The following is a 13,361-nucleotide window of genomic DNA, read 5'->3' as shown; positions in this document are numbered from 1 at the left end:
TCTCTATCTCTGCCTTCCACTATGGGGTGAGATAAGGGTGAATTTTTGTAGCAGCTCTCAGTGTATCCTACCCTTCTGTCTGATGTTGTCTTAGCCTGTGCTGCATCACATTAGTCTAACCAGAGATTCAAAAGGTCTGGGACAAGGACAAAGGCATTTTCATAAGTGCTTAATGCACTTAAATGCCCAATATAATTTAGGGAAACTCAGTGCACTTTGAAAAGCTAGCCCTTGTGAACAGTCCGCTCAAAACCAAAACAACCAAAACAAACTTTCTCAAAACAGAGGTAGAATCACTATCGTTGAGTTAAGTTTTTATAGCAGCCTTCTGCACACAGGAGAACAGAACAGATTAGTTCCAAGTAGTGCAACAAAAGCTATCATGAAACCTAGGGCTTTAGAATTGCAATGGCAGAACCAAACACAAGGGTGCCAAATGTACTATTTTGGAAGTGAGTCTGCTAAAAGCTACTAGGACAGATTCTGCTCTCCATTTTACTGCTGTTAAGTCCAGTTTCTTCAGCAGGGTAACTCTTTACAGTAGTCTTTGCAAAGAATCAAAAGATACTTGCATCAAAAGGTGCTGCAATTGAGAGATGACTGCTGAACATTTCCTGGAAGCATAAATATGCTGTAGTAATGCTTGTTTCAAATTAGTGTGAAATACAATAGTATAATTGGATGACACTCTTGGTCATATGGTTTAGTTTTAGGCAGTCATGCAAGAAGCAGGGAGTTGGACTTGACGATCCTTATGGGTCCCTTAGAATAGCTGGAGTGGTGGGGAATCATAGCGCACACCATGAATTCAACAGAATTTTGTGGTCTACCATTCATAAGCCACAGTCTGTGGAGAACAATTTTTTGTAAGTTTTAAGGTAAGAAGCACAGAATTTGTCATTTTAAAAAATCAGTAGGAATTGCACAGCTCAATCCTAGGTGGTGTAGAAAGGACAGGAATTGCAGGTTTCCATCCACAGATCTAACACAACTTGCCCAACAGTAGCACCTCCCAGCTCCAAACCACTACCTTGAATTGCGCTGGATGTGAAGAATAAAAGTTTAATCTAAATCAAGAAGAAAGAAAGCGATATGACTATCAGCACTATTTTCTAGATAGACAATCAATGCAGTAAAGGTGAAAAGATCTGAATAACCTGGTCTTGTACAATGGGACCAAGAAAGGCCTTTCACTCACCTGATATGAAAATTTCCAGTTGTGAAAGCTGATCATGTCCATCTATTTTGCTGGTTATCAGTAAAACAATCCATCAGTCTGTATGTGTGGCATATGAAGCACAGGAAAAGTGAATTTCACAGGCATTTCACAGTCAATTATGTTTTAAACAACTAAAATTAAACTAAAAATTAAATTGCATTTCATCAGTTGCCTACCTGAGAATTTATCTTCATTTGAAGCATTTTAATTTAATTAGCTGGATTTGCAGAGTAAAATAGTAGCATGTTGCTGACAAAATTGACTAATGGATCTTAAAATTTAATTAGGGTGTATTAAAGCAATAGTCATCCTTTGTGGCAAGCTGTATTACATAAATTACGCTGTTATTTGTTTGCTTGCTTTCTTGTTTACTTTACATTCTACAAAAATACCACTAATGCCAGCCTTTTTTTTTTTTTTTTTTTTTTTTAATCTTCACATTGCAGAAATAAGGTTGCAAGCCCAGGGTACACAGCAGATTTTAGAATGTCTTCTTGGCTTCAGGCATGACAAGCATATTGCCAATTCCAATCCTACCAATTTAAGGATGCTGTGATTGGGGAACTAAAAATGACTGCTTTAAGCCTGTTGTACAAATTAAGTTTCAAAAAAAAGAAACAAAGTCAAGGTCCATTGACCATTTGCCTGTTTCACTTTTTTTTTTCCTGTGCATTTGCTTTTTAATGTTTACGTTTTAGGAAATGCAAATGTATTAAAACCAAAACTATCCACAGAAATGTGACTTTTCTCCCCCAGAAAGACTTCAAGAGAGACAAACTCACTGCAAAACAGCCAACACACGTGTTTATGGAACCCTTCTAACAGAAGCCCAAGTTCAAGCCCCTGCTACAAATCTGGTAGAACTGGAATTTAAATAATTTTACAGAAAAGTTAAGTAATTGTATTGGGTTTACGCAGCAAGGTCTTGGTAGTGGGGGGCAACAGGGGTGGCTTCTGTGAGAAGACAAAAGGAGCTGCTTCCATGTCCAACAGAGCCACCTCCAGCTGGCTCCAAGACAGACCCACTGCTGCCCAAACCGAGCCCATCATCAATGCTGGTAGCACCTCTGTGATAACATATTTAAGAAGGGGTAAAAAGCACTGTGCGACAGCTGTGAGAGAGAAGTTAGAAAATGTGAAACAGCCCTGCAGACAGCAAGGTCAGTGAAGAAGGAGGAGGAGGTGCTCCGTGCTCCATGCTCCAGAGCAGAGATTACCCTGCAGCCCATGGAGGTCCATGGTGGAGCAGATATACACCTGCAGCCTGTGGAGGGCCCCTGCTGGAGCAGGCTCCTGGCAGGAACTGTGGCCCGTGGAGAGGAGCCCATGCTGGGGCAGGTTTTCTGGCAGGACTTGTGGCCCATGGGGGACCCCTGCTGGAGCAGTCCACTCCCAAAGGACTGCACCCCATGGGAAGGACTGATGCTGGAGCAGTTCATGAAGAACAGCAGTCTGTGTGAAGGACCCACACTGGAAAAGTTTATGAAGGACTACATTCCATGGGAGGGACCCCAGGCTGGAGCAGGGTAAGAGCATGAGGAGGAAGGAGTGGCAGAGACCGCAACCTTGCTTCCATCCCCTTGCATGACTTGGGGAGGAGGTAGAAGAACTGGGAATGAAGTTGAGCCTGAGGAAGATGGGAAGACTGGGGGAAGGCGTTTTCAGTTTTGTTTAACTTCGCAATAGCCCACGCTGTTACGATTCATTGGCAATAAATTAATTTCCCCAAGTTGAGTCTGTTTTGCCTGTGATGGTAATTGGTAAGTAACCTCCATACCCTTATCTCAACCCACAAGCTTTCCATTGTATTTTATCCCCCTGTTCTGCTGAGAAGGTGGAGTGATAGGGCAGCTTAGGGGGACCAAAAAAAAAAAAATTCTTTAGCACATAAACGTACTTTCCATAGCAAAGGGTGGAATGATGAATCAAGGGAGAACAGTGAAATTTGTAAATATCCCATATGACTTCACAATAGTTATTCCAGAATCCAGGATCTGAAACCAAATCCCGTTCAACCAGCTGGGGGCAATGGAGGTAATTATCACCCAACCCTTTGGAACAGTTTTCACCTCTCACAACAGACCATCTGACCCTGTAGAGTTTCCTTTCGTATGATATACTACTCCACTTCAGTCTTGGAAACTCTTGTTTGAGTACTCCAGATAATAGCCTGGTTGATTTATCTCTTCAGTGGGCCAACCACTTCACACACACACATCAACAAAACATTGTGATTACAGTCTTCTAATTCTCCGTGGTCTTTTCATGATGTAGCAGTCATACTAGATACCAAGTTCTTCCAAGTTCTCTACATGCAAAAAAAGTGACCGAGATGAAAAAGGTCCTCCCAATCATTCAAAAGATATAACCTACTTGAAAGGAGTTTGCTATCCTTTTAGGTGTACCCTTGCACTAGAATCATCAATAATATGACCATCTTATGATAAGGAGATGTACAGTTCACAATTAATTCATATTCCCAAATTCCAGCCTCCAGGACCAGCTCCAATTGTTCTTCTGTGCTACCAGGACACCTCAGTCTTAAATAGAATTGCATATCCCAATGAATCAACAGAAGTTATAAGTTTACACAAACATATCCTCATAGTTGGGGGTGAAAAAAGGTTAAAAAAATCCCACATTTTCAAACATGATCTATAGTAGGTAACTCAATAAAGTATATGTCTCAATATGTTTGAGTATGCACTGAATGGAAGACCACAGAGTGTCAGAAGAGACGAAAGAAAAGAATGAAGAAGTCTTGACTACCAAACTCCTGCTGAGGACACAAATCTACTCTGCACCAAGTGTAAGCACATTAATTTCACTTAAATTGGACCAACCTTAAAGCTGAGTAGGGAGCTTCAGGCACCTGAACAAAAATGAAACAAATCAAACAGAAGGTAATAAGTGATTAAACCCACTGCACTTAAGCAGGAACTGCTTAAAAACACACACACAAAATTGGTTGTCACAAGAGGTAAGTATTAGTCATTCTAATCTTCATCAATTTTTCAGTTAGACTATTTTAAAAGGCCACAAAGCATTCACTACATTCTTGCTAGCGTAAAAAAATAGTATTTTATGAGGTCTGCCAAGCACTGACTCTACAGTTAGAAAACAAGGGTCTAACTATTAATAGAGTAGCCACTATTCAGCCGTGATCCCTTTTCCTTTTACTGCAATTAATTACAAATAATGTCTGTCAGGATCACAAGTGTTTCATCAAGGAGCCAAATTGTATGTTTTGCCTTATGTGCAATAACATACACCACAGTCACTTTATCGGTACTCCATGCAGTAATCAAGCACAGAATTTGGCTCTTTAACAGAGCAGCTAGCGGTTGTCTCTGGAATAGAAATCTGCATAATGATACTGTTGTAACCAGGGCCTTAAATACACCAGTTCTCAAACTCAACGTAAGCATCTTTCCCCTGCTTCAATCATAGCCACATCTATCAAAGCAGATTTACCTCCATAATCGGGATGATAGCTTAGGCTCTGTAGACCCTGAAGTCCATCAGCTCTTTACTGGAACATAGAGTTAAGAGCTGGTCAGTGTCAAAAAGCATTAATTATTTGGGGCTGGGCAGGGAGCGTGGGGCCACAGGGGAGGAGGGAAGTGTCACAGCTGGCAATGAGAATGCTTCTCCACTTGTTTCCTCAGATGGTTATAACCATTGGCACTCATGCAGCTAAAATTTTAACTGATGTTATGGATGCTCAGTTCTCTGTATCACTTGGCCAGGCCTCAGACCTGGCTACACCCCTTAAGGAAACATAAAGTCATTTTCATCAGAGCCTGCACCAAATGTGCATAAGCAAGCAAACACTTCCATGCATCTCCAATAAATTCTCTATGAACTGGAAGAGAAATAAAACTTGACTGCTTTCCAAACGAGCTCATAATCATCATCTGTTACTTAAAATGTTGGAGGTCAACACACGTCCTGTCATACGACACGGTCTTTTGAGAGACAAAGCCAGGCAGATTTACTTTTGCTTTTTGCGCTGAGGTCCAGGTTCCCTTATTTGTCTTAAGTAATTTCATAGCTTTACTGCAATATAACTTTGAGAAGGTTCAGAACAAGAAAAGTCACCTATTGCCATTTTAATGAGCATACAAACTTTATCCCCAAGTGTATTTGCCCTCAGATATTAAGTACATCTTCAGATGAAAGCCAGGAACTGTGTGAGAACCACGAGTTGTGCAAGAACAGACAGTCAAAAGAATCAGAAATTGCACACAGTGATTTTCAGATGCTATTTAATTCTATCATATCTTACAAAGATGTATATTTCTTTTCCTTAGAAGAAATAACAACCAAACAAGAACATGCCAATAACCTATTATCCTACAACTACGCCACAAATTCACATTACTGCAAACATCCTGCTATCGTGATTTTAATACATAATATAAAATAGACCATTTCAACCTTCCTACTCACACTTCCACTTATCTTTCTGGAGATCATGTTCTCATCCCTCTAAATTTCTAAGGGAAGCTTTCATAGGAAAAAGGTATTCACAGACAAGAAAGATGCGCAAGTACTTTCCATTCGCTGCCAGACAAACCTTCCTTCAGAAACTCTCCCGCAATCGCTAAAGACTAAAGCTCTTTTTCTACCCATGTCAAGGTCAGTAAGCAAACCTGTTACACATACGATGCATTCCTATCACATTACTGAGTAATTAAAAACACTATTGCAGGGCAAATAGACAAAGGAGATCCATAAAGATTGCTTTAAGATCCCAAGCTTAGTATTTGCTAAATTCTGAAATCTTGGCTTTGCAAACTTAGTTCTGGGATATTCAGCAACTGTAACGAAACACAGCCTGTCCTGACCTTCTGGTGTGTTGGGCTCCTGTCACTTCAGTGAAAGGGCTGAAAGTGAGATCTATGTCATCCAGCCAACAAAACAGATACACCATTTTCACATCCAAACTGCTACCAGCAGCCAAGGGACACCACAGTCCCAAAACTCACTTGCATCAAAATAGCTACAAATGAGCTTGGAAATCCCCTGCTCTTACTGTTTCTAAGGTTGTTTTTGTTTTATAAAAAGCACAGAGCTAAACAACAGACAATGAAAAACTAAGCCTCTGGGCAAGAGGAAAAGAGTCCAATGTCCCTCAAAAGGCAAGTCAGTCTCCTCTTGTTCAAAAGGGAACAGGTTGTGCCAAAAAATGCCATTGCAGAAAAAAACATGGACGAAATAGAAAGGAATGGACAGTAGCAGCACAAGTGACAAGACAGCACAGTCCTTAATGAACTCAGTGTTTGGATACCTTCAGCACAGCCTCCAGACTTCTTTTTTTTCCAGAAAGCAATGTTTTAATTTTATATATTTCCGCTGTTCTTGCTTGCTTTTCTTGCAGAAGACACAATCAGCAGTCAGAGGATAGCAGACAGCTCAGAAAATCAAAACTCCCTAATAATTAACTGCAACATGGTGAGATAATGACTGCGACACACCTAGAGACAGCAGTACCTACACATTAAAGCCATTCAGAGGCTTGAACAAAACACTTTTTTTTTTTTGTTTCTCCAAACAAAATTTGGAGAAAACAAATAGTAAATAGGAAATTCTAAAAAGACCACTCCATTTCAACCTGGCTGCCTTTCCCATCCTGCCATGATCAGTCAGTCCTGATTGGAGTATTTGGCTGTACCAAGAAACAGCAGCAAGAGTGCAGCCTGCAGTGAAAGGAACATTACTATGGTCATAAAAATGATGCATACCTTTGTTGATCAACTCCACTGCTTGTGCAATCATTATGCAAGCACCTTAACCACTGTGAAATTTTTCCGCAATTGTACCAAGGTCAACTATAGGTAGAATTCTGTTCTTTCCCTCGCTGCACAACAGTTGCATTATGTACAGCTGACGTACAGAAAACCTTTCTCCCTTCCAGACACCTTCTACGTCAACTCTCAGTGAAAGAAGGCAGTACAAGAAAACTAAAGCCTAGCAACCTTTCCCTAGAAGAAATCTCCCTGGCATTTCCAGTAAGAGGGTCAGGGAATGAGAGTCATCCAGCAGTGGTGGTTGGCTCACTGAGGACAGGCAGAAAACCAGCCAGCCACAGACAAAAGCAGAAACAACACAAGAAAAAACATAAAGCTTGTGTGTTTTATTAGATCCGACGACAAAAAAGAGGGCTGAAGTTGCAATGTAGCTTGCACAAATTTATGCACAGCAGCTCTGTCAGTGGCAATGACCCAGAAAATGCCAGCTGCTTCTGCTCACCAGTCAGGAAGGCAGAGGTGAATAAAATTCCCCAGTGTGGAAGTTACGAGCTCAGGAAGAGCAATCTCATCTACTAAAGCTGCAGAACAACGCAACCTTTTCCTCACCGCAGTTCAATGTAATTAAAGCTGGTTCATGTTCACAGATATGTGATGCTGGCCAGCTGGCAAAGCTGGCATTGAACTGCATTGCCCATTCCTTGACAGCTGTGTGCTTCTTCTACTCTTTAAAAAAATTAAGATGGATTGGGGGTGGGGGAAGGTGACAAAATGAAGAGTGAAGAGCAGTAAAGCCTGCTGTCTGTATACAGAGACTGAATCAGAGCAGGACTGCTAATCTCCAACTGCATGGCAAGCACTTATCTCCCTATGGAGCTCCGTGGTTCCTCATCCATTTCAGATTTCTTTCAATCCATTTCTGGATTCCCTCATACTTTAATTTGTGTGTGTGAGGGGAACGGGGGGGGGGGGGGGGGGGAAGGTACGTTAAACTCTTACAACACTTTCCAGGTCTCAAGTCCACGTTTTAAAAATGCCAAATATAACAAGAGATGGGCAACTGAGGGAGAGAGAAAACCCTACTATTCACATGACCTTATTTTAAGTCTTATGCACGACTTGACCTCACAGGTAATGTCTACTCCAGCTATTGCATTTTTTTCCCCAGGATTTCACCCCTTGAAATGCTCACGTAGGTTTAAGTTTACATGTCGATTACTAGCTTGGATTAAATGACTTATTTTTTCCTGTAACAAGTATTTGGCTGGTTTGCCCATTAAAATGTAACCTCATTTCCCGCTATAAAGAAACTGAAGTAATGAAATACAAAGCATATATTGAATTCAAAGTCTAAAAATAGTCTTTGCTGTATTTGCAAAGACTTCTTCACCTCACCTTCACTGCACTGTGTCAAGAGTACAAAACCAAACCAATAACAACTTCAACCTTACAAACATTAACAATATATACTTAAAGTAAGGATGTGAACTCAAGATAGCTGGAGCATACACAAAGCACTGAAATCCACAGGCTGAATTTGTTCCCAATGCTCAACACATGCAATTTTCCTTAATGTAATGGACAGGTACTCTGCACCAGAAGTGAATTTAAATGCATGACTATGATGTGTGAAAATGTTTTTGTTCTACAACAGGGAAGGTATCTGCATCGAGATAATTTATAGAGCTGTATGAGTTTTTAATTCAGCTGGATTGTTATTTGTGTTATTTTCTGTAATGAAAACTTAACAAATGTAAATGCTGCTGCCAGTTTTCCTCCAAAGACTTATTTCTACCTCTGATGAGAAAGGTTGGGCTGGTCAAGTGCTCTCAGTTGTACTTAGTGAGAATCAATGATTGAATTAAATTATATACTTGCCATTTATAAAGTTCCTGAGGACCTTGTGTGTCTCACATTGGAACTGCAGCATTACTTAAGTAAGTAGCATCCAGCAGGTCTTCAGCTCTGCCCAAAGCATACTGCATCTTCTCATACATCCTCATTTGTTGAAAGAGCCCATAATTACGTGCTTTATTAATCAATGTATTAAATCATGGAAAAGAACCAGGGCTCTGCTTTCTGCACAGGCACCTAGCAAAACCACTGGCCCTAGAGACCGAATTGTAACAAAACTCTCTGCAACCAAAGCCAATGAACTTATCGTTCTCTGAGAGCCATAAGTAAATCCAGCTTTGGGGGGAACAGGGGGAAGTTTCCCTGAATCAGCAGACTGTACTCCTCACATCTTTCCATTGAACAAGTGAAGTATGCTGGGAAAGAAGCCATAGAGGACATCTTTCTCTTTTCTACATAATGTTTTTCAAGAGAGCTTTACCTGAACTTATCTTTTTTTACTATAAACAATTGCACCAAGGCTGAAATACCTTTCTACTGTGGTACAGAAGACAACAGTCTTCCTCCAAACATCCTCCTCCTTCCCTTTTTGCCTTCATCATTTCTACCTGATGGTTGCTAATCACAGACTTTTCTAAAACGGCTGAATCAGTAACACTACTCAGCCTTGTTAAGCTATAACAAAAGCACTGTACAATTATCTGCACTAACAACACTGCAATATGACCTATCAGCATTTGGCAGATAATTCCATGAAGGTACAGATGAGCAAATGTAAGGAAAAAAAAATTTAAAAAAAAGTAATCAACTAGTAGCTAATTAATAGGACTAAATCTGAGAACGTAAAGCGGCAGAGGAAAGAAGTAAATGCACGTAATTGCCTCGCCTATTTAGAAATCTGATGTATTTAGCAGGGGTGCATCATCAGGAAAAATTTCTAACTGGCAGTGTGCATTACAGCCAGAACTGAAGCAGTGAAATCACGTTCTGGCATAAAGAGATGCGGTACGTGTAATACTGGCTCAGACTTGTGCGAGCCCAGTTCTTAGCAACTTCAGTCCTTACCTGACATGTCTATTCAAGAACAGTCAAAATCAGCATAAGGAACTGTGACCTAAAAGTCATACTATGCTTGCAGCATACATGAAGCAATATCAGAATGTAGATGCATCCTACACATAGGCCAATTCATCAAATGCTTTGAGTTAGGTACGCTGGCTCTAAAGCCTCTTCTAACAGCTATGTGCTAACAGAAATGAAGGAGAAATGAATGGATGCGAATTCTTTCTTTCACAAAACATCTCAGAGAATTAGATTAAATGAAAATAGAAACCCCTTTGTATGTGGACTATAACTCTGGGGTCTGCTGCTTTTGTTTCTGCACAGATTTCCATGCAACCCTGGGTCTTGTTCTCTTTGCTGCAGCTATTCAACTGCATAATGCAAACAATAATCCTTTTACCAGCCTTGTTTCTTAATAGCAGAAATCCTTAAAAACAGTCTCTTACAACTCAAAGGGCACTATGGAAAAAACAAACAAAACCATCCTCATACAATGGGTGCTAAAATGAAAGTAAGCATTCTATATCTTTGCCAGTCCCGGAAGAAATAGAGAAATATCTGCAGGAATGCAAGGATAACTGGTTCTTGGCAAGGCATTTAGAAGACTAACTCATATTTGATGCAATACTGTATTCATTGTTCTTGCTACTTTGAGCAGAGAAAATGGCATATTTACAACACATACAGTATCTCTTACAAATTGCCATTGAATCTCTGGCTCCAAATGAAGTAAGTTACCAAGCAACATTAAGTGAGGCCTTGATATCATTAAGAGCACATGCAAAGCAGGTTTTTTCTTCTCTAATTACCTATTTAACAATTGTAAATACACTGTGTGTATTGTGTCTACCTGTCACTTAAATACTATCAAAATAAATCAAGAAGTTTGTGACTCAGATAAATATTACTTTTCTATATCTGTATAGTAAAACAGACCTGTTCACAGCTATCTTCAGGACTGACTACATGGAGCACATTCATAAAGAAAAGCCTCCTGAAAAGGCTCTTAAAATGGACAAGCCCATCAAATTCTTAAAAAAGCTAATTAACAAGCATCATTATGCATGAGTCAAATACCACCAATGGATAAGGAAGTTAGTCCTCCTCTGTCCCTGAAGTCAACGAGGCAATTTTAATTTTTAAACAACTAGGCAATTTAGGAGCCGAAGTAACAATTAAACGAAGACTGCTTAGACCTCCTAGGTCCCAGATTCTTACTGGTGTATCAGTGCCCATTTCCCACTCATTTCAGTAGAACACCGTTACCTAAATGTTTACCTAAAACTGGCCTCAAGTACTCCTGAAAGTATGAGTCCCCTTGAAAATTCCAGATAATGATTTGATGACTTTAAGGAACAAAATAACTCACTGTCAATGACAGGAAATATGCAAAATGTTAAGTTGTGGTCTTGTCTATCTCATAGTTGTTGAGCCGAGTTCAACACTGACTTCCCACTGAAGTCAATAAATTTGTATTACCTTGCTTGCCATAGAAGAAGTTTCCTCATGAAAGAGATCATTGCAATTCATCTCGCTGCACTGAAATACTACTTACATGTCTAGGTAAAACTTTTAACTATGGGATGCTGTAAATTATATTTCTGTTGAGTATTTGCATACTATCTGACAACTAATTGCTTCAGTAGTCAGATTTTCTTGTTAACTTTAAATTCATATGTAAGGCAAGCTAAACATTACCTTGATTTTCTTCCAGCTTCCCAATTGTTTCTATCTGCTCAACAAGGTCATTAGAGTTCCACTGGCTCATGCCTATGAGAATGGCACTTTTTCCTTCCACCATCTCTTCTGCAGGAGGAAAAAGGAGAGAGAATAAATTGCAGTGACGAACAAGAGAAAAGAGACAGGTTAAGAACTGGTAACAGAGAAATAAGCACTCATCGTGGTCTCTCCCTAATGGGAATATATAACAGGTTAGCATTGGCAGGACTCTCCAGGAAAGCTTCTTGCTTACTGATATGCCCTACAGCATACCTATATGCTTCATGTATTGTGTGAAGGAAAACCATGGAAAAGAAAAGACTGCCTAAATTTTTGCTCTGACTTTGAGCAGTCACTTAAAAACAAAGTTTATTATAAATCACTTTGAGTGTTTAATATCAAGTAACAGAATCAGTCAGAATTCTTCCTCCCTCTTGGAAAAAGATTCTTCTTTTTTCTTTTTTTTTTTTTTTTAATTTTTTTTTACTTCAGAATATTCAAAAGGCAGACTAGAGGGAAGAATGGACACATGGACCAGTTTACAGCTTTTCAAGCATATTCTTTACCCTTTTAACAATGCCACCTGTGCTACACAAAGCTATACATTTTCATCCAGGGATTCAGAGACATAATGGAATGGCATCAAGCCCACAGCACAGAGAACTGTCTCTTTTATTGGGATCCCATTCATGGAGGGGGTAGGAAAAGCTGAAAGCACAAACCACAAAACCATAGATATTCTCTCTCTCCCAAAAACCAAACAGGCCTAGAAACTGTAGGAAAACATTTTCCTTCAATTTAACAGCTGTTTGGCAAGAAGGGTGCATTAGTCCTTTCTGAATATATTTACTAAATGCATTTCAGCCTGGCTGTATACAGCACAGAATGGTCTTTGTACTTAGGGTGAGTGCACAGCAGGGGAAAAAAAAAAAAAAAAGTAAAATGAATAATCACAGCTCTTTACTTGTTAAGGCAGATTCAGAGAATGGGTCAAATTCTGCCCTCTCTTACTGCCTTTTGTAGAGAGAAGGGCTCTATTATGGGAGTAAACACAGAAGAATTTGGCCAGAACACTTCTGACTAAAATGATCCACATTTTCAAACAAAAAAAACCCCATCAGTTTGTTGGCAACCAGGCCTTGCAGTGGGCCTCTAAGTGATTTAAAAATTTATGTTCTTTTATGTTCTCTTACATGTACCTCTCTCATTTAGAGATATTTTGGTGCTGGAGAGGAGGAAAGTGGATGTGTATAAAGGCTTTTAAATCATCTCATAGTCATCGCCATATCTTATCTACCCCTAAAGTCCTACCTTTTAGGATCAAACACTCATTAAAGGTCATTTGTCAGATTTATCAGAGAAGCTGGATCCAGCAAAGCCCCTACTGAACTTGCTCCCTGAGGCAAAGAAAATCAACCACTTAAAGTAGCATTTTGCTCAGGTGTTTGTCACTTTTTCTCACAAAGGCCGATTTATTCGAAGTTCTGTCAGGAGGGAGGGTAGCTCTGGAGCTGGCATGGGCTGGCTGAAGGCAGCTTGGTGGCACCCTGCCACAGCCACTGCAGACAGACTGAGCTGCCCCAAGGACATCCTGCACCTCCTGTGACCAAGTCAGCAACTGAAACCTTTGCCTTCAGCTCAGGGGCAGCTCGTCCACTGTGGGATGAGCTCCTTCTGCCTTAACTGTTGCCATGAAGTGAAATGAGGGAAGACAAGAGCGAGCCATTGAGCTCCTTGATTTCAATGCAGAGGCA

General features: G+C 40.1%; 1 protein-coding gene across 7 annotated transcripts in view; it reads right to left on the bottom strand.

The window, feature by feature from the left end:
• PITPNM3 (PITPNM family member 3) overlaps window positions 1–13,361 on the bottom strand; it is a 117,473-nt gene that overhangs the window by 64,361 nt on the left and 39,751 nt on the right. For all 7 annotated transcript variants that reach the window (XM_054848105.1, XM_054848104.1, XM_054848098.1 and 4 more), the window contains one exon: window positions 11,587–11,694. In XM_054848105.1, the coding sequence (XP_054704080.1) occupies window positions 11,587–11,694 (108 nt within the window). The remainder of the gene's footprint in view (window positions 1–11,586; window positions 11,695–13,361) is intronic.

The sequence above is a fragment of the Grus americana genome, chromosome 19 (genome assembly GCF_028858705.1).
Source record: "Grus americana isolate bGruAme1 chromosome 19, bGruAme1.mat, whole genome shotgun sequence".
Taxonomy (NCBI): domain Eukaryota; kingdom Metazoa; phylum Chordata; class Aves; order Gruiformes; family Gruidae; genus Grus; species Grus americana.
This window is presented reverse-complemented; position numbering and strand designations above follow the sequence as displayed.